At 37.0% G+C, this 21,704-nt stretch overlaps 1 protein-coding gene across 7 annotated transcripts in view; it reads left to right on the top strand.

The window, feature by feature from the left end:
* Positions 1-21,704, top strand: part of lrba (LPS responsive beige-like anchor protein) — a 424,775-nt gene that overhangs the window by 141,366 nt on the left and 261,705 nt on the right. For all 7 annotated transcript variants that reach the window (XM_008111987.3, XM_008111990.3, XM_008111989.3 and 4 more), the window contains 2 exons: positions 1,021-1,085; positions 14,181-14,289. In XM_008111987.3, coding sequence (XP_008110194.2) covers positions 1,021-1,085; positions 14,181-14,289 — 174 coding nt within the window. The remainder of the gene's footprint in view (positions 1-1,020; positions 1,086-14,180; positions 14,290-21,704) is intronic.

Here is a 21,704-nt window from a genome sequence, read left to right as displayed (position 1 = left end):
GATCCGAAAGAAACAAAAAAATTCAGGCCTTAGGCGACAAAGCACCAGGCCCTGCAAGCCGAGCCTACGAGCCATTGAGCTCTCGATGGCTCATAGGCCCAGCTCGCAGGGCCTACAGTCGAGCGCTTGACAGTAGGTCCAGCAGCCAGGGCCTACAATCAAGCGCTTAATGGCTCATACACCCTGGCTACCGAGCCTACCATCGAGTGCTCGACGGTAGGTCTGGCAACCAGGGCCCACAAGCATTGAGCACTCTATGTCTCCTAGGCCCGGCTATCAAATGTAATTCATGACAGTGGTGGCCACAAAAAGGTTGGTGGGAAGCTGCACTCCTCCGTCAAGCTTGCTAGAATGTCAGTAGTGGCCATGAAAAGGCTGGTGGGAAGCCATGTCCCTCCTATCTGGCCTTCCCACCAGCCGTTTTGCAGCCACCACCAGCTGCCCACCATCCTTTTCACAGCCACCACTGGCTCTCCCTCCCCTGTCCTCAGCTGGAATCTCATGCCCAACAGTACAGGCAGGATAATTTGTGCGATTGTAATGTGCTATTGAGTCTAATGTGCACTTACTACGTTTAGTGATGTAATTTACGCAAAAAGGTGAGTGTTAGACTTGAGTAAATATGGCAGTTTGTTTTGAAATGTAATTATTGTGAGTGTTTTTATATAATTTATCTTGTGTCAGAACGTTAACAATGAAGTACTACATTATGTTTTAGAATCAGTCATTCTTTTGATGGTCTCTGTTATCTATATGGAGTCCCACTATGATGATCTTCAGTTGATTACATATATTGAAAGTAATGAGTATAGTTAGCACATCTAACCCCCTATTATTTGTGCAAGTGTACATGAACCTTGAGTCAAAACCTCTGATATCTTGCAATATTTTGTTGTCTTCCAACATCTGTCATCAGCTGAATAAAATTATTCTATTACTTTAACTTGAGCCCATTTGTTTTCTTTAATGTATTTTTCATAACCTAATTTTCCTTTAATTTTTGTCATTTTTGTATTGTAGGAATGGCAGAACTCAATACAGAAGAATGCAGGCCTAGCTTTCATTGAGCTTGTCAATGAAGGAAGGTAACTTCCTCCTATTTAATTTTTATCATAGTTTATCCTGGTTTTAATCCTGATTATGATTCGGAATGAGCAAATCCATGTTAATTTGCTTTGTTGGTTGACTTCTAAAGAACTTTTAAGTTATTTATTCAAGGTTTGCGAGCAAATGTTTGCATTCTTACAGAGATATACAACATATTGGTTTGGTTAGGTAGTCTTGCAGTTCCTGAATTTCCCAGCTCCAGTGTTGTTTCACGTTTATAGCTACCGTGTTTCCCCGAAAATAAGACCTCCCCAAAGAATAAGACCTAGCAGGGTTTTGGGGGGATTGCCAAATATAAGGCCTCCCCTGAAAGTAAGACCTAGCAGCTAAGGCTGCAGCAGAGTTCCATTGGGAAGCATGGCTGCAGGGCAGAAGCAGCACACATACATACACAGGAGGGAGGGAGGGAGGGAAAGTGCTTGCTTTCTGTGCCTCCCTCGCCTTGCCTGTCCCCCAGCCGAGACTTGAAAACCTTCCGTGGCTGCTGCCTGCGCTGCCGTTTCTTCCTTCTCCGTCCTGGCCATGCTGGCCATGCTCTCTTCTTCCCAGAGGCTTCTGATTGGCTCCTGGAGCCAGGGCAAGGGAGGGTGGGAGGGAAGGAAGAGGGCTTTGCCCTCGTCCCCAAGGCTTCAGCTTCTTAAAGGTACAGGACGCATTGGGATTCTCCTCTCATCCTTATTCCTATCCTATGCCATGAAACTGATTATTTTATACTATTATTGTATTGCCATATTATTATCATCATATTCTGTTACTATTATTATATCCCATTATTATATTATCCTATTAATATATTTTAAATCATTATATTATATTTTTCTATTATTATTATATCATTATATTATTATTCTATTATTATTCTATTATATTTTCATATTATTATATTATTATTCTGTTATTATTATATTCCATTTTATATTACCCTATTAATATATTTTATATCATTATATTCTATACTATTATTCTATTATATTATCATATTATTATTTTATTATTATTAGCATATTCTGTTATTATTATTATATTCCATTTTATATTATCCTATTAATATATTTTATATCATTCTATTCCATTCTATTATTCTATTATATTATCCTATTATTATTATATTATTATGCTATTCTGTTATTATATCCCATTATTATATTATCCTATTAATACCATATTATTATCATTTTCTGTTATTATTATATCCTATATTATATTATCTCATTAATATATTGTATATCATTATATTATTATTATATTATCATATTATTATTATAGTATATTATATTATTCATCATTCATGACTACATTGAAACTAGAATAGAGAGAAATCAGCGTGGAAACCTTGTGAAACCTAAATTACAAGAGGTACCATAGATTGTTGTACATGTAAATAATGGTAGTAACAAGAAATTCTTGATAGGATTCATAGTTTGTCTGGTTATGCTGGTTTGTGATGACAACTACTTTACAGTATATAATAAATGTTCATTTTGTTGTTATAAATGTGAGCTCTTCTTCATGGAAAAATAAGACATCCCCTGAAAATAAGACCTAGTGCATTTTTGGGAGCAAAAATTAATATAAGACCCTGTCTTATTTTCGGGGAAACAGGGTATAATGATATGATGATGTTGGGAAACCAGCACAGATTGATACCTACTTGCTAAAGTGTGTTTGTTCTACTTACCTGGAATTTTCTCAACCACTAGGCAGATATGAGCTAGTTGCTTGTGCTTGATGTGGTGTTTTTTGCATGTTATAGAAGGCTGCTCTTTTTCTCTTAGATAAACCATACCAAATTTACTTACAAAGCTAGCTGTTTCGTGTGTAAAAAGAAAAGTTGCATATACCAGTAGATATTTATACTTATAGATTCATTATAAGCATACTTTTCAAAATTTCAGTTATACAGTACAGCGCGCTGTTAGTATCTGCTGGAGTTAGGTTCCTGTGCCTCTCACAGATGCCGTAATCCATAGATGCTCACATCTTGTTGTATACGACAATGAAGTAAAATGGTGCCCCTTATGTAAAATGATAAAAATCAAAGTTTGTTTTTTTGGAATTTCTTTTTTGGGGAATATTTTCAAACTATAGACAGTTGAATCTGTGGGTGCACAATCAGTAGATATGTAGGGCCAACTGTATTCTATATTCAGCCTTCGTGATCTTTTTATAAAAAATTGTAAATAATAATAAATTTATTTATATACCTTTGTGAAAGGGTCCAGTGTTATCCATTCCGGCAGTTAGTTACAACAAACAAGACTCCGATAGCTGCTGGTAATTTTCCCAGTAACTTCTTTATTTCAGTCACACCGACAACTCAAATCCAACGGAGCTCCCCCATCTTCTCTCCCTCTCCCTCTTATCTCTCTCTCTCTCTTCACTCCCCCCTCCCTCCTTCCAATTACTCCACATCTGTCTCCGTGCTTGCATTGATTCAGCGTCCTTGGATCTTGCTGGTGTTTTAAAGGAAGGGATTCTTTCTAACTCCAGGATGGGACCCTCCACTGTCTCCCCCTCACATGGCCCCCCCACCAAGAGGGGACTGCCCGGCGTTTGCATTCTGGCTAGCTCACCCTGTCGAGAGAAATAATCAACATTAGCATGGTCTTTGCCATGCCGGTGAGAAATGGTGAATGCATAGGGTTGTAGACTAAGATACCATCTAGTCAATCTAGGATTGGCATCCTTCATCCGGTGCAACCACTGTAACGGGACTCTCCACTGTCTCCCCCTTACAACCTCAATCACTGAACATGGCTTACTTACTTACTTAGGCAATCCCTCGTAGGCCGAGGACGATGGTCTTCCAATCGTGGGGTCCTGGGGGTGTGTCCGTAGATGGCTGAAGAGACCTATTCTTGATCCGCATGTTCTCCCGCAGTGAGGACATCAGTTTTCAGGTGGAAGGCAGGTCCCGCTCAGGGTTGGCTTGACGCTCCTTCCTCTTGGCACGTTTCTCCCTTAAGCCCTCCATTCGTGCCTCTTCAAACTCCGCAGCACTGCTGGTCACAGCTGACCTCCAATTAGAGCGCTCAAGGGCCAGGGCTTCCCAGTTCTCAGTGTCTATGCCACCGTTTTTAAGGTTGGCTTTAAGCCCATCTTTAAATCTCTTTTCCTGCCCACCAACATTACGTTTCCCGTTCTTGAGTTCGCAGTAGAGCAACTGCTTTGGGAGATGGTGATCGGGCATTCGGACAACGTGGCCAGTCCAGCGGAGTTGATGGTATAGGAGCATGGCTTCAATGCTGGTGGTCTTTGCTTCCTCAAGCACGCTGACATTTGTCCGCCTGTCTTCCCAAGAGATTTGCAGGATTTTTCTGAGGCAATGCTGATGTAAACGCTCCAGGAGTTTGGTGTGATGTCTGTAGACCATCCACGTTTCGCAGGCATAGAGCAGGGTTGGGAGGACAATGGCTTTGTAAACAAGCACCTTGGTATCTCTACGGATGTCCCGGTCATCAAACACTCTCTGCTTCATTCTGAAAAATGCTGCGCTCGCATGGCACTTTCCAAGTGATAGAATGGTTTTCTGCCTTCGGGATAACTAATTAATACATGGCATAAAAGAAAAGGGGGATGGGAAAGGGATTAAGTCCAGCAGATACTGCCTTTTCATTTCTCCCTTCAAGACTACTGCAATGTCAATCATCTGCTTTTGGGTCTAGGTATGATGCACAATTGTGCACCATGACCATTAATTTAGATCTACAAATGTGCTTGAATTTGTGTGGTATTTGGACCTTACTCCTTCATTTGACAGAAATCTAGACAACATTTGAATGTATATTGTACACATTGTACATTGTGCACCTGATGCAATGGCCTGTTTGATAGGCATACAATATGAAAATGACAAAAGGTGGGCATAACTATGATGGCCACTGACTTTAGTAGAATTATGATATTTTTTCAATTAATTAAAAAAGCTTTTGTTCAAGTAAATAAAAATAATATATTAAGTTTTAAAAAGAAGAACATTGTTTGTCCATCTTCAGTAGCAGTTACAGAAGTCACAACTAAAATGTGTCATTTAAAAAGAAATGCAACTAATTTTAAATATGGAATAATCAATCTTTATGAACTTAGACTTCATACTGACTAAAATGCTAATAATCTTGTTACAGTCATAAAGACACTCTTCTTTGAAGTCGACCAATGATAGCTATAGGGCTGCCACTGGGCAAAGTCAGGTGTCCTGTCCAAGAAAATAGTAATTGTTCTCGCTTAAAATTATTTTTTGCGATAAGATGAAAAGCTGGTAAATTCTTCATACATTATTTCTTGCAAAATTTCAGCATTCAATACTTACTTTAAAATATCAAAGGAAAGAGAGTAAATGCCGTACACTAGACCAGAGTTCTCAGACTGTGTTCCTCCAGATGATTTAGACTTCAGCTCCCACTATTCCTAACAGTTGGTAAATTAGCTGAGATTTCTGAGAGCAGAAATCTAAAACACCTGAAGGAGCACAGTTTAAGAATCACTGCACTAGACCAATAAACCCGTGTTTACATAGCCAAACAACAAAGCTACAAGCTACAAAATTTTATTCTCTTATTTGCCTTAAGAAGGGCTGAACAGTCGCGCTGACTGCCTAGCCAAACGGGTGATCTGATGGTGAATATAGAGAAGAAGCGTGGAACTCTCAGAGAAAGACGCTCCAAACCTATATAATATATTTAGCCATGTGTTAAGACTCGAACGCGGAGGAGAGTCTGCTTAGAAGGACATTGACATAAACCAGAAAGGTGTCATCACAAAACAATTAAACTCCGATGACCTTGACTTAAATTGTTTTGACTACCTTACCCTCCTCCTCATCTGTGTCCTTATCCGTGTGCCAGTGAGGCAACAGCGGAATTCTCGCGGGACCAAAAGGGGCGGAGAGTGGCGGTAACAAACCGGAAAAGGAACTTCATATCTTGCCCTGAGAAGGGAAAACCTCAGCTGCCCAGGAAGCGCGATTGGTCCGCCACTTTCTAAATCCCGCTAAGGAAGAAAGAGGAGAAGATAAAGCCCAATCAAGAAGATAGGAAGACGAAGGACAGCAGGAGGCGCTTGCAGATGCTACCTGGAAACCTGGCGGCAAGCAAACTGTGCTAACAGCGACTTAAAGGACCCAAGTTAGCCCTTTCTTTTCCTCCCCTCCCTTTTTTTTTTTTTTTTTTTTTTCTTTCTTCTTTCTTCCAGCCTCTTCTGGCTTGTCCTCACTATCTCTTTGTTACATTTCTATTTTCCTTTTACATCCCTTACTCCCCCCTTTTTTTCTTTCTTTTTTTTTTTTTTCTTTTTTCTTTCTTCCTTTAAATAGCCGAAGGACGAACTGTTCATTTAAAATAACGCAACCATCACCATGGCGGTTCCCAAGACCAAATTCGACAAGGACATAAAAGACAGCAGAGGATTGGTGAGAAGACCGTCTCAAACCGAGGAGGTCAATCTCAAAGATATCCTTCGAGAGATTCAGAAATTAGCAGAAAGACAAGAAGAATACCAACAACAATCACAGATGAAACTGGACCAACAAAATTTACAACAAAGAGAACTCTATCAGGAAATGATGGACATGAAAAAAGAAATTAAAGAAGATATTGGACAGCTGAAAAAAGAAATGATTAAATCCCTTAAGGATATTAATGATCTGAAACTGGAAAACCAAAAGCTAACCAAGACTCAAACGCAACTACAAAACAAATTAGAAAGACTAGAAGCCAAAAATGAAAAAATGGAGAAACTACAGGAAAAAACGGAACAACATGAAAAAGAGTTTCAATTAAGATTCCGTAACATTCAAGAGGAAACCAATGAAGACATTAGACAAATCATTATCAAACTACTAGCCAAGTTGCTATCCCAATCCGAAGAATTCATCGAATACGAGCTAGACAAGGTCTACAGAATACAAACGAACTTTTCAAGAAGAAACAAGGCCACGAGGGACGTGATTGTGCATTTTGTGAGGAAAAAAATACGCGATGAAGTATTGCTGAGAAACAATCGTAACCCATTGAACTACAAAGATAGAAGGATCATAGTATTAAAAGAATTCCCTCAACTAACCTTAACTAGAAGGAAAAAATATTTCTTCCTAACGGAGGAATTGAAAAGGCAAAAGATTAGATTCAGGTGGGAAAGAAACGAAGGCATCATGGTAACTCTGGAAGGAGAAAGATATTGGCTTACATCTGAAGACAAAGCAAAAGACTTTTATAGAAAACATATACAAGGCAAAGTAAAACACTCCCCAGATACAACTCCTCCTTCAAGAAAAAGGAAAAAACCAAAAAGAGCAAGGCATCTCTCTCCATTGGCTCTTAACTCCAGGACAACCAAAACTAGGCCTGCCTCGGATATGTCGGATGTGGGAGGAGAAGACGAGGAAGAAGAAAAAAACGTAACAGAGGAAGAAATAATAACGGAAGAAGAAGTAACTACCAACAGAGAAAGGAATAAGAAGAAAGAAGCAGACGATGAACACGGACAGGAATGTATGTAAATTGGAACGTCAACTGAAATTTTACTCTAACAATATTAATGGTATCAATTTACCAAATAAAAGGAGAATTTTGTTCAATCAATTAATTAAAGGAAAGTATGACTTTGTGGCCTTACAAGAGACACACATTGCGCATAAACATGAGGCCTTGTTAATTAACAGAAAGATTGGAAAAGAATTCTGTTCCTCAGACCAAAAAAAAAAAAGGGGTGTAGTACTTTATGTTAACGAAAATATCCCAGCTACGTTGGAGTTTAAGGATAGCGAGGGAAGATATGTAGCAGTGCTAATACATCTAGACATGCAGAGAATACTCATTTGTAATATCTACGCTCCAAACGGCCCTCAACGTCACTTTGTCAGTGAATTAAGAAAACAGTTAACCAATTCGGACTTTGACCATTTGATTATACTAGGGGATTTCAATAGTATAATGGATATAAACTTAGATACAAGTAAAAAGATAAAAAATAAGAAACAGGCAAACGCGAGACTTATGCCACAAAATTTCAAAAAATTAAAAGAGGAATTATACCTCCAAGACATCTGGCGAATTCACAATTTGGAAAGCAAGGACTATACCTTTTATTCCCACAGCCACAGGTCGTGGTCAAGAATTGACATGGTATGGCTGTCTAACTCTCTTTGCACGAAAGTAGACTATATTAATATCTTACCCAGAGATAAGTCAGACCACTGTCCAATAGAAATGCAGATAAATCAAAAAAGGACAATGAAAAAATGGAGACTGGATGACAATCTTCTTAAAAAAGAAGAAGATATAGATAACTGCAAAAAACTTACACAAGAATTTTTTAAATTCAATTGGATCCCTGAAACAAGTGACCATATTGTATGGGACACATTTAAGGCTGTCCTAAGAGGTCACTTTATTCAGCAAAAAGCGATAAGAAATAAACTGAAAAATCAAAAAATGAACGAACTTAGCAAGGAAATAACCCTAATAGAAAAAAAGCTAAAAGAGAGACCCCACGAAGAAGGACTAGCTAAACTCCTAATGGGACTGAAAAATAACAAAAGAAACTTGGAAATGGAGCAAACAGCAAAGCAACTTAAGTTCATCAAGCAGTATAGCTTTGAAAACGCAAATAAGCCAGGTGCTTGGCTAGCTCGAAAAATAAATAAAAAAAGCGCAAAAACAACAGATAATCAAAATCAATAAAGAAGGAAAGACCTTGACAAGAGATGAAGATATAATATCACAATTTCAAGACTTTTATAAGGTACTCTATCAAAAAAATGACATAGACCCAAACGAAATTTCACTATATCTGAGCAATCAAGGACTGCAAAAAATAACAGAAAGTCAAAGGGAACTACTAAACAAAGATATAACAGACGAAGAAATCAAAAAAGCTTTAAAAATGATGAGATCCAATTCAGCCCCCGGTCCAGATGGATTTACAACAATTTTCTATAAAACTCTGGCCGAAGAGACCACGCCATTTCTAAAACAAATAATGAATTCAGTATTAAAAGAAAAAATAATCCCAGAATCTTGGAAACAAGCGGACATAATAGTAATACCAAAGAACAATACAAACAACTCGGACGTAAAGAATTTCAGGCCGATCTCACTATTGAACACGGATTACAAAATTTTTACCACAATTCTAGCAAATAGATTTAAAACATTCTTGAATAATTGGATAGGATATGATCAAAAAGGTTTCTTACCAAACAGGCACATGAAGGACAATGTCAGGTGTGTACTTGATATCATTGAATATTACGAAACATATCACCAAAAGGAAATCGCCCTAATAGCTATTGATGCTGAAAAAGCATTTGACAATTTAAATTGGGTTTTTTTTAAATTACTCATAAAAGAATTGGACATGGGTTATTACTTTGCAAATGCTATTGAGGCGATCTACACCAAACAGGAAGCAAAACTTCTAATTAACGGCCATCACTCAAAACTAATTCCAATTGAAAAAGGAACAAGACAGGGATGTCCCCTTTCTCCCCTGATTTTCATTTTTGCCTTAGAAATTTTGATCAGGAACATTCGGAAGGACGACCATTTAAAAGGCACCAAAATAAGAAACCAAGAATACAAAATCCGTGCCTTCGCCGACGACATTATATGTTTCATTGAGGAACCATGTTCGCAGCTATCAAAATGGATCAATAAAATTGAAAGTTTCGGCCAGCTAGCAGGTTTTTTCATAAACATGGATAAAACTAAAATTTTGACCAAAAACATAACAAAAGAGAGACAGAACAAATTAGAAGAATCAACGGGGTTTAAGATAGTAACAAAAATAAAATATCTTGGAATCTGGATTACTGCAAAAAATGCACAGCTACTAAAAAACAATTATCAAGACAAATGGAAGGAAATTAAAAAAGACTTATTAAATTGGCAAAATTTAAACATTTCCTTGCTAGGCCGAGTGGCGGTTATTAAAATGAATGTGCTCCCAAAAATATTATATTTATTCCAGAATCTACCCATTATAAGGACCCAAAAACCATTCGCGGAATGGAACAGAGACATTTCTAAATTTGTGTGGAAAGGCAAAAGACCAAGAATCAGTTATACTGTTATGACTGATTTAACAAAAAGAGGCGGTTTCGGTCTACCAAATTTAAAACTCTATTATGAGGCCTGTGCTTTACAATGGGTGAAAGAATGGACAACTCTAGAAGATAACAATATACTGACATTAGAAGGATTCGATTTGCGCCGTGGATGGCACGCGTACGTGGGATATGATAAAAGAAAGGTCGAAAAGACTTTCGGCAATCACTTCGTGAGAGCAGCATTAATAAAAGTATGGGAGAAATATAAGAAACACTTTCATAACAAAACACCGTTATGGATCTCTCCATTAGAATCCACTCAAAGACACATTACACAATGGACAACCTGGCCGTGTTATAAACACTTACTGAGAAAAAAAAACGGAACTTACGAGCTAAAACCACAGGAAACACTGAAGGAAAAATTCAAAGGTATGTCATGGTTTCAATATGCTATTATCAAAGAGCAATATGTTAAGGACTCTCAAATTGGTTTTAATGATGCCAATACGATTTGGGACAAAATTTTGCAATTAAAAAAGAAGACAATCTCCAGGATATACGACACACTACTAGACTGGTCAACAGAGACAGTCACAATTAAAAATTGCATGGTGAATTGGGCCAGAAACATAGGACACCCAATCATGCTAGATGACTGGGAACTAATATGGAATAAAAAGCTGAAGTATACATATGCAGCCGAATTGAAAGAGAATTGGCTAAAGGTCTTTCACCGCTGGTATATGACCCCCAAAAAACTTGGACAGATGTATAAATTCTACAACAATGCTTGCTGGAAATGCAAGACCCACGAAGGCTCTTTCTATCATATCTGGTGGTCCTGTGAAAAGGCTAAGAAATATTGGAAGATAATACACGAAGAGACACAAACCATATTAAATAGGAAATTCCCCATCAAACCAGAATACTACCTACTTGGAATAACAGATTCAGACACACAATTTGATAAAAATGACGATATTTTATTCATGTACAGTTCAACAGCAGCAAGAATAGCATTTGCAAAAAAATGGAAATTGGCAGAAACCCCAACGAAAGAACATTGGCTACAGAAACTGGTAGACATACAAGAAATGGACAAATTAACATTTTTATTGAAAGAATCTAGAGGAAAATGTATCAAGGAAACAAACTGGGAAAAATTTAGAAATTACTTATCAAAGTAAGACCAAAAAGAATGACTATTAGAACCTTACTACACTTACTGATATGGAAGTAATTGGAAGACTATCTCTATACCCTCCCTCCATTACCCAACCCTTTACCCCCCCTCCCCTTCCTTCACTTTCCCAACTTCCACACACTCTTCCCCACCCTTACCTCACCTTTTTCCTTTTCCTTCCCCGATTTTTTTTTTAACCTATGTAATCGAGAAATCCTTAATAAAAATTAAAAAAAAAAAAATCAGGAAGGGACAACTAAGATAGGATTAACAATATGTTTACATATTGAAAAACATTTGATTGTTTACACTTTACTTGGGACCTGCAAGAAAAACTAAAACAACACACAATAGTTTGCACTTGCTACTAAAACACTCCACAGCTAGACACACACTTTAAAATACCTTGGCCTAGAACAGTGATGGCCAACCTATGACACATGTGTCAGCACTGACACGCCTAACCATTTTTGCTGACACTCTGCCGCATGCAGATTGATTGGATGACTATGTCTTTTGTGGCCAAATTTGGTGTGATTTGGTCCAGTGGTTTTGTTGTTTACTCCATGGGAATTATGCACATTACACACACACATATATATATAATCTCATTCTATTATTAATCTATTATTGTAGTATATTATCATATTATTACTATTATATTATTATTATATTATTCATTATTCATGACTACATTGAAACTAGAATAGAGAGAAATCAGTGTGGAAACTGCAAGAGGTAGCATAGATTGTTGTACGTGGAAATAGTGGTAATAAATAGTTTTTGATTTATTAAATAGTTATATATTATAATTATACATTTTTGTTATTTTAACTATACATATTGTGAAATTATTGTTTTTTTCCCGACGTGACACACCACCCAAGTCATGCTAGGTTTTTTGGTGAATTTTGACACACCAAGCGCAAAAGGTTGCCCTTCATTGGCCTAGAATCTAAATTTTCTGAGCATAGCAGGCATCAAATAGGCAAGGCTACTGAATTGTTCATTGCAAACTAAATGTTTTTCTGTTTTGATTGTAATCTACAAATTATGTTTTAAATTCAACAAGCTCATGTAATACTTTGGGTTGTTATTTTCTTAAAAAATTACTGGATAAAATTAAAAGACGGAACTGGAAGCAAAGTGGTCTAAATAAAAATGATGTCTCATGTATTTCTGAAAAGTATTGAAAGAAGAATCCTGCTGGTGTTTTGAAGACCACATAGTGATTTTACATTTTGTGTTAAAGTGTTCATAAAAAAGTATATTTTTAAAAGTTTGGCTTTTATTGCTTTGAGTTCTGTTTGATCATTTCTGCAGGCATTTAAACATCTTTGCCCAAATTGGGAACATGTGTGTTTGTAAACTTAATAGAAAATCTCAGAGTTGTTTGCAGATGAATAAGGCTCTTGTTTATAACTAATTCTGTGTCCTGCTCACTCTGTTGAAGCCAATGTCAGTGAAGTACTTTATGGCTCAGACTGAAACTTCAAGATTTCTTGAGGGCATGTTAGAAGTCTGAAAGGGACATATTTGTGTATGGAAAAGAGGTTTATTTCTTGGGTAGTTTACAATGAAAACAAGAGGCAAACAGATCAACTAGTATTACCTATTGGAACATGAAACATTCAGTACTAGTTGTCAATAAAATATATCCAGGGAAGCAACTCTTCGTGTTATTGATAAGGAGTATATAGGATCGATATATTTATACTTTCTTAAGTGGAAAGGATAATAATTGTATTTGAGTTTAGGCTGAATTTCATTATTTGTGCTTTCTTCTTTTAAGCTGAGCTTATATACTGAAATGTGTTTTAGAAACCATTGCATTAGAAACATTAGAAACAGCTTGGAAACATCCACATTAGTATTTACGTATTAATGTTATACCATCAAGAAAATTAGTTCATTCACTTTAAGGCCTTAAGAGAGAACTATAACAGTAATTTGTTAATTTGTTGAATTTAATTGTGAGAGAAAGACAGGATATAAATTGAGTAAATGAATAAATAATGCATTAATAACCAAATTAATGAATTAAAGCTGAGTAGAAGTGATTAAAATGGGCAAAATGGCAAATCTTTCCAAATTCTTTCCTGAAGTAATGAATCATGTGATATGGTAACCATTACTTTTTACTGTCTTACAGTTACGACACATTTTAACTGTGGTTTTAATTTTTTTTATGAATTAATATATTAATTTTGAAGAAAATGTTTCCAAATTCTGGTGTTTTTATGTTGTGAGTGACCTAGCAGATAGCTTGTATTGGTTAAAGTCTAAATCACACCTGGAACAAAGATCGGTATGTGTGTCTTTCTGAAAATACATATCTTACTTGTATTATGGGAACTATTCACCTCAATGAAGGCAGCCACTCTGCACCTGTATGTATGAATCAAATCCATGCTTTGGAATGAACAGGGAATACTTTCCTTGTTTTCTTTGTGTCAGGAACAATTTGAGAAACTGCAGGTTGCTTCTAGTGTGAGAGAATTGGCCATCTGCAAGGATTTGCCCAGGGGAAGCCCTAGATGTTGATGTTTTACCATCCTTGTGGAGGCTTCTCTCATGTCCCTGCATGGAGATCTGGAGCTGACAAAGGAGCTCACCCGCTCTCTCCGGATTTGAACTGCCAACCTATTGGTCAGCAGTCCTGCCAGCACAAGGGTTTAACCCATTGCTCCACTGGAGGCTCCTTCTTTCTTTGTAAAGGAACTCTATGATTATATTTTAACTTCCTTCTTGGATTATACTACTGGATCCTAGTTCATTTGTGTGATTAATTTGAAGCATTTATTTTTGTAGCCCCTGATTTGCTCCTGATTTCTATTTTAGATTGCTGAGCCAAACAATGAAGGATCATCTAGTGAGAGTTGCAAATGAAGCCGAATTTATCCTGAGTAGACAACGAGCTGAAGATATCCACAGGCATGCTGAATTTGAGGTAAAATGCAATTCTTGAAGCATGTAATGCTAATTGATCAATGCCTATAAGAGTCCTAATATGAGGCACAAGCACAGGAGCTTTGCCAGGGTAATTATACAAGTACCTCAATATCTGAAAATTTTCATTTTTAAAAATGTACCTATATTGGCTTGTAAGTATCATAGGGTTCCCTGTAGTGCCTGCTAAATTTGATTTTTTTTCTGTTTTATTCCTCCATCCAATTTGATACTTTCTCTAGGTACATTTTTTGCATGTTCTGTACTTTAAAAGACTGACAATGTATTCTCAATGGTGGCCTCTAGGGTCTGGAATTCCTTTCCCACAAGAGCTAAAATACTGTCCTAAGTAAAGTTGTTTGTTTGTTTGTTTTTAATCTGGGAAGTTTTTGAGAACTGAATATTTTTTTAATTTTTGTAATTGCACATTCCAAATTGTTTTAAGGTTATTCTCATTTTATTCCATTTTAGTGTTGACCTTTGGGATGTTTCAACAATATTGTAATTTTTTGAAATTTCTAAGCCATCTTGAGCCCCAGTTTTGGGGGAAAGGCAGCATATAAAGTTGCTGCTGCTGCTCCTTCACCTCTTCCTAGTCATAATTGCACAGCATCATATTAAGCTTTAATTGTGAAGCTATTGTCTTCAGAACATCAAGCAAAAGTCATCTTTTTCGCTGATTCCAATAAGGTGCATGTAAGGTCCTCTTAAATTTTAACCATTCATAATTGGCTACTGAGGTTGCCAAGTTTTGTTTATACTTTCCTAAGAATAAATCTCATTGAAACCAATGTGTCATTATTTCTAAATAGAATTGAATGGGATTAAACCACAATTTAATTTACTATAACATTTAGTAAGACTGAGAGCCCATGTAGTATAGTGATTTGATTGAAAAACCAAGTTTCAAATACCTGCATGGCCACAGAAACCCACTGGGTGATTTCAGGCAGTCATATTCTCTCAGGAGGGCAGAGGCAAACTTTCTCTGATTTCATCTCACCAAGAAAAGCCTTTGATAGTGTCACCATAAATCAGAAACAATTCGAAGACACACAAGAATAAGAACAATATTCTGTATAACATAGATAAATGTTTTCAGTTGGGTATTGTACATTCCGTATAAACTCATGCATAAGTTGACCTCATGTATAAGTTGAAGGCAGATTTTGGGTCCCAAGTTATGGATTTTGATATAACACATGTATAAGTGGAGAGTTACTCTGTAGAGAGGGGGACATGATAGAGTCACCTCAGGGGGCCAGCTTCCCCAGTAAACACCAAAGTCATTTTCAGGCCTAGGCATTCAAAAGGCCAGATGTGCTGGCATGGAGGAGAGAATAAAGAGGGCCAATGTTTCTTTGAGGTTCTCCTGTGAAAGACTAAGATCTTGCCGTCACCAGAGAAGGGGATGATTCTTTTGTTTTTATAATACTTAAAGATACTTACATTAACTCGTGGATAAACTGAATCCGATTTTGAGTCAATTTTTGGACTAAAATTTCTAGACTTATACCAGAGTATATGAGGAACTTTGTGCTATTTTTATAGTACTATTTATTATTGAAAACTGAAAATCAACAATAATGAAATGCTCCTTAGTGACTCAATTTCCTTCTGTTTAATATGTCAAACTATGAAATGACTCACATGGTTGCTATCTTCTTATTCCTGCTTCTAATAAATGTTGAGTGCCTGGCTTGCCATAGAAAATGTTGCTTTGGTTAAATATGAATAATATTCTAAGACTCAAAGTTTAATCTGGTGCATACTAATAATGATCTTATTCTCACACACAATTGTTGGTATGCACATAACAAATTATTTCCCTCTTAATGCATCCTATGATCGCATTATCCTCTCTGACATAGTATGGCAAATGGATCTGCTGAACTATAACCTTATCAGTATGATTCCTTAATCCTCTTCAAGGATATTATCTCTGACTGTCTTTGTGGGCATAGCTTATATTCTTCCTTTTTTGGTCTAGGGGAATTTTTAACTGTTTGATAAAACGGCAAAACAATATATTGTTGGGATGGAATCCATGGATCTCTGTAGATCAAACTGAGTTTTGTATGAATTTTTTCCAACACATTTTCAACCATCTGAAAATATCCAGACAGTAGCATTAAATCAAAAGGAATTATTTTGGCTTACATTCTCTTTTTCAACTGTTTGTAGATGGGCTCATATTGGTGAACACATTGTGAAAGTTTTTTATTGAACCAGAGTTACTGCAATGTTAATCAGTAAAGAGACTAGAGCAGCCAAACTGTCTACTAATAGATTGATATTACTTTGGATCTAGAGCTACTTTGTTCATGAGCAAAGATGAGTGAACCACAAATTACACTTCAGATCTTCTGATATATTTTATTATAATTTATTTCACAATTTTCTAAAGGAAATTAGATTAACAAGAGATTTGTTCACATGATGCTACAGAAGGTATGAAAATGTTTCTACACAAATCCTTGTATGTGTACTGCAGTAACGGCATTACTGCTACATAAAAATATAAGCCAGGCATTAGTTCACTTTATGGGTGTCAATGGTTGACATATACAACCAAAATCTACATATATGCAGATAATTTATACAAAAATAAATTCTGATTTTTTTCCTTCTGTTGAAGCATAGAAGATTTGAGGTATAATGCAAAGTGAAAAAACATACTATATTAATATATAAGTGTGTGTGTGTGTGTGTGTGTGTGTGTAATTTTAATTTATTATAGTAAAAGCTCATTAAACTACATTAATTTCAATTTTGAACTCGTTGTACCATTTACATGACAACTTATCCAAGACAGTGAAGAAGAAAAAGAAAATGTAACAGAAGAATGTTTTTGGAATTATACTAAAATATTTTTGACTTGAGTTTACCTTTATGCTTCTTAAAAACAAACAGTCTAAACATCCTGCTTATTTTCCACGTATTTCTGTTTTAAAACACATAAGAAGTTGAAAGCATATTTGTCTTGGGCAGTAGGAATGTTTTAAAGATCATCTGTATTGGCCTTGGGATTCATGCTGTGCATTGTTTAATAAGCTGTCTGCACTTCATCTAGAGCTAGTTACCCGCTTCTGCAAACAGAGATGTTGTCAGATATCTACAGTGTCATTTTGTGCTCGTGAAATAGCAAGCAGGTTTCATTTGTTACATCAAAGAATCAAGGTTTCGTAGACAGTCCTGTGGAGATGAAATATACATCTTTTTTAGTTCATTGCCTGATAATCATTGGAGTGCGACAAGGGTGACAACTTATACTCTGGTTTTATGCAGACACACCATGAATGACATGGCCTCATTGATTAGGATGATAGCTCCTCTTTTCTTTGTGCTGATAATATTTTCTATTTTAACTGTAACCTTTTCATATAGCATCAGTTAAACTAATGTAATAAGATTTTTTTTTTAAAAAAAAAATCCATTTCCATGTACTGTTACTATTTGTACATTTCTTATGTCTTTGAACCATCTAAGGCAGGTGTTGGCTGACACTTCTTGATCTGATGCTGTCTTGGCTCTGTTATGTCTCAGTGTGATGGCTCAAGGGATTTAATTCATATAATCTTGAACTTACACAGAAGCAAGGTTGCAGGAAAGACAGCACTTCTGTTTATCAAAATTGGATGAGGCAGCCATAGTTTCTCTGTGGACTAAGTCTTATTCTTCCTGAACCCACAAGATTTCCATGTCTCTCTAAGCACACGTTAGCTTTGGGAAGTACACAATTACACTGTTTAAAGGAAGATGTTTGAAAGTGAATTCAGAAGCCAAAAGACAGAGGACAACTGTTTTTGTTCAATATAACTTTGACATGACTTGTAGCTTGGTTTGGGACAAAATTAGGTTGGTTCCACACTGTAGTGTTTTTATTCATGTCTAGGGAGCCTCCAACAGGGCTTAAAGACTTGAATGATCATCTCCCTAGTTAATCCACATAACCACTGAATGGGCCCAAATTATGTGCCATGAGGAAGCATTATCCGTGTTATTTTGCCAACATTTTATTGAAGTAGACAGTTTATTTAAAAATGGTAATGGCAGTGTTTAGCATAACCAAAAAAATCTGATTTTGTTGGACAAAATGTAGTTTTAGATCAAAAGTGACTTTGGACATTGAAACTATGGCATTGTTCCATCAGCTAATTTGCACAGGGCAATTTTAATTTCTTTCATGTTTAAGTGCTTTCCAACCAACATTTATAAAGTAAACTTGTTGGTTTCTTTTTCTGACATATAATGCTTTTAACATTAAGGTAAAGGTAAAAGTTTTCCCTTGACATTAAGTCTAGTCGTGTCCAACTCTGGGGGTTGATGCTCACCTCCATTTTTAAGCCAAAGAGCTAGCATTATAGACGCCTCCAAGGTCATGTGGTGGCATGATTGCATGATCTACTCACATTTGCATTTTTTCAAATTGCTAGGTTGGCAGAAGCTGACTCTAACAGTGGGAGCTCACCCTGCTCCCTGGATTTGAACTGCCGACCTTTTGGTCAGCAGGTTCAGCAGCTCAGTGGTTTAACCCGCTGCACCATTGGGGGCTCCACGCTTCTAACATTACAGATACCAAATAATCTTGCAGTCATAAATACAGTATGTAAAAGCATATAAATATAATACTCCTTTATTAATCACTAAGTAGGCCCACAATTATACTAACAGTTGATATTTTTAACAAATCCTCCACCCAACATTTGGAGATTGAATTCTACTGATAAATGTTTAATGTATATTAGGCTTCTTTCTTTCTTTCTTTCTTTCTTTCTTTCTTTCTTTCTTTCTTTCTTTCTTTCTTTCTTTCTTTCTTTCTGCTGTGTTAATAAATCATGCATTTCTCACAAATTGCTGCAATCCATGTTTTGATTATTGACAGTTTGTCGATTTAATTGAGATATTCATCTGACTTTTCTTCTTTGTTGTAAATCATATTAGGCAGCTAACTTCTCTGCATGATTTCCCTCCAATAATTAAATCTCACATTTCCAGCTGCTGTAAAAATTTGTTGCCCTTTCCTTTTGGTTATGTTTCTTCATGCGTATAACTTGGACTTTTCTGTAGCCTTAATTTTTACCCTGTGCCGATTTATAGGCTGTAGTTTAGCAATAAAGTGTACATGTTTTGTTTTATGGCTTATGTTGAATATGAATATGAATATCAATGCAAATGTGGCTTTGCTTTACTCAAAAGGCAGTTTTCTGGAGTTTCTATGTTTTTTTCATGTTCTCTTGAGGAAAAAAATATTCTACCTTTTGTTATTCTTGCTTTTATTTCAACTTAATGGCAGGCATTTTTTCCATTTATTTAAATCTTAGGTATTGAATTCCCTTGGGACATATTTCTTGTGTGATACATGCATGCACACATGTGAGTTCTCCCTCTTCTCCTCGGTCTCTCTTGAGTTTTTTCAAGGCAAAGGTAATATAAATGAAAATTACAGAAAAAAACAGTATTTTTATGAGGACTATCTAGAATAATCCTAAACCAGTTATGCAGGATGAGTCATACTGTAGTACAAAGATGTGACACAGTGAGCAAAGGCCATGATTTTGGCTGATTGAATGCACTTTGAAAGCATTTTGACTAATGCCCTGCCTGACTTACCAGGCAGGAAGGTTACGGTGGCTGGTGCATTCCCCCCCCCCCCAATCCTCTCTTCAGGGTTCTTCCCAGGAGCCCCTGGCTGGGCGTTTGGCTGGGCAGACAATGGGTTGGCTACAGCCTGCCCCCAGATCAGCTGCACATGGGCCCTGCTTTGTTCTGCCGGTGCAGGCAAAGCAGAGGCAGAACAGCACTGGGCGCTGGGCACCTCTCAGCTATCCCATTCCTCCCACCCTGAAATTGTATCATTGTATTAATTTATTGTTTAATTGCTCAGCATTTGCTTTCGTCACAACTTGGGGGCATGTGGCATGGGCCCTGGATCCGGTTTGTGTACCTCTCCCCTTTATTGGTGAGGGGGGAGTGTCCTCATGGTGTAGGAGTGCGGCAGTACAGGTGTCCCAGGCTGGAACCGGTTGGCTCACTGCCAGGGAACCCTACTGTTGTGAAGTGGCATCGGTCAGCATCGGGCTGTCCGATTCTTGATCCAGGACCCATGCATGGCTGCCAACCCTGTTTCTCATTGTAACCAATAAACAAGTTGTGGCCTTTGGCTATCCCAAACCTATTGTATCTGTTTTTCTTTGTGGGTTCCTCGTGGGGGGAGGTTGGTTGCCACTGCCCACGCAACTCAGTTCCAGAAGTTCAGGGGTTGGCTGACAAATGAAAGAATACTGAAAATCCTCATTCAGAAGTAGGAAACACATTCCTTGAATGCTTAGGGTTCAGAGTGGTTTATGCGCTGATGCTTTAGAAAGAGAATGCATCTGTAATTTGTCTACTAATTATAAGCACAATACAGGGCCACTGTGAGGCATTGTATTCGGAATATGACACCACTCTTCTATGTTGAGTGGAAAGTGGTATTATTGAGTGTCAATAGTGTAAGATGCCATTGGCATATTACTTTAAATATTTCGTTCTCATGCCCCTTTTACTATTTAGATAGCTGCAGTGATAAGTTGGGAAATTTCAATCTCTAAATTTAAGAACCGTTTTGGCCAAGTCACTGTCTTGCTTTCCTACCATAGATATTCCAAGTAGCTAAGTAGTAATGGGTCAAAAATAAATGCAGACAGTCCCAGAGTTACAAACATCTGGCTTACAAACGACTCATGGTTAAGAATGGGAGCGAGACAACAGGAAGTGAGAGAAATCTACTGCTAGGAAGGGAAATTTACTCCTGAAAGAGTTTTCATGGGGAAAAGGGGGTCTCCACTGAAGCGTTATCTCTAATCCTTGTTTCCACAACAAGACAATCTTTTTTTCAAAATCCAGTTATCACAGGAACAGAGAAAGTGCAGTGAAATCTTCTGAACAGGGGCACAGACAGCAAAACAAACACGACAGGGATGTTAACCCTTCCCTATGCTATCTAAAGCATATATCTATATGGCTGGAATTACACTGAAAAATGTACCTCTTCCTACTTACAAACTAATTGAATTGAAGAACAAACCTACATAATTTATCCTGTTAATAACTTGGGGACTCCATGTAATCCAATAAATGAAACAAAACAAAACAAAATAGAACAGCAGTCATATCAGCTACAATCTAAAAGCATACTCTCCAACATTTCACAGATGGAAACTGTGACACATGTGTCAAAGTTTGGTCAAGATGGAAAAAATAATCATGAAGAAGAGCAGACAAGCTAGGAGATATAGCAGCTATTTGCTTTTGCCTGAGCTTACTGGAAAGAGCAAGATTTTTTCCCTCACTAAGTTAATTGGGTACAACTACTTGCATATTTTGAGTTCGCTTTCCAGCAAGTGATGGGATTTAAGAACAAAGGGAGAGATT

This window comes from Anolis carolinensis, chromosome 5 (assembly GCF_035594765.1).
Source record: "Anolis carolinensis isolate JA03-04 chromosome 5, rAnoCar3.1.pri, whole genome shotgun sequence".
In the NCBI taxonomy this organism is placed as follows: Eukaryota; Metazoa; Chordata; class Lepidosauria; order Squamata; family Dactyloidae; genus Anolis; species Anolis carolinensis.
This window is presented reverse-complemented; position numbering and strand designations above follow the sequence as displayed.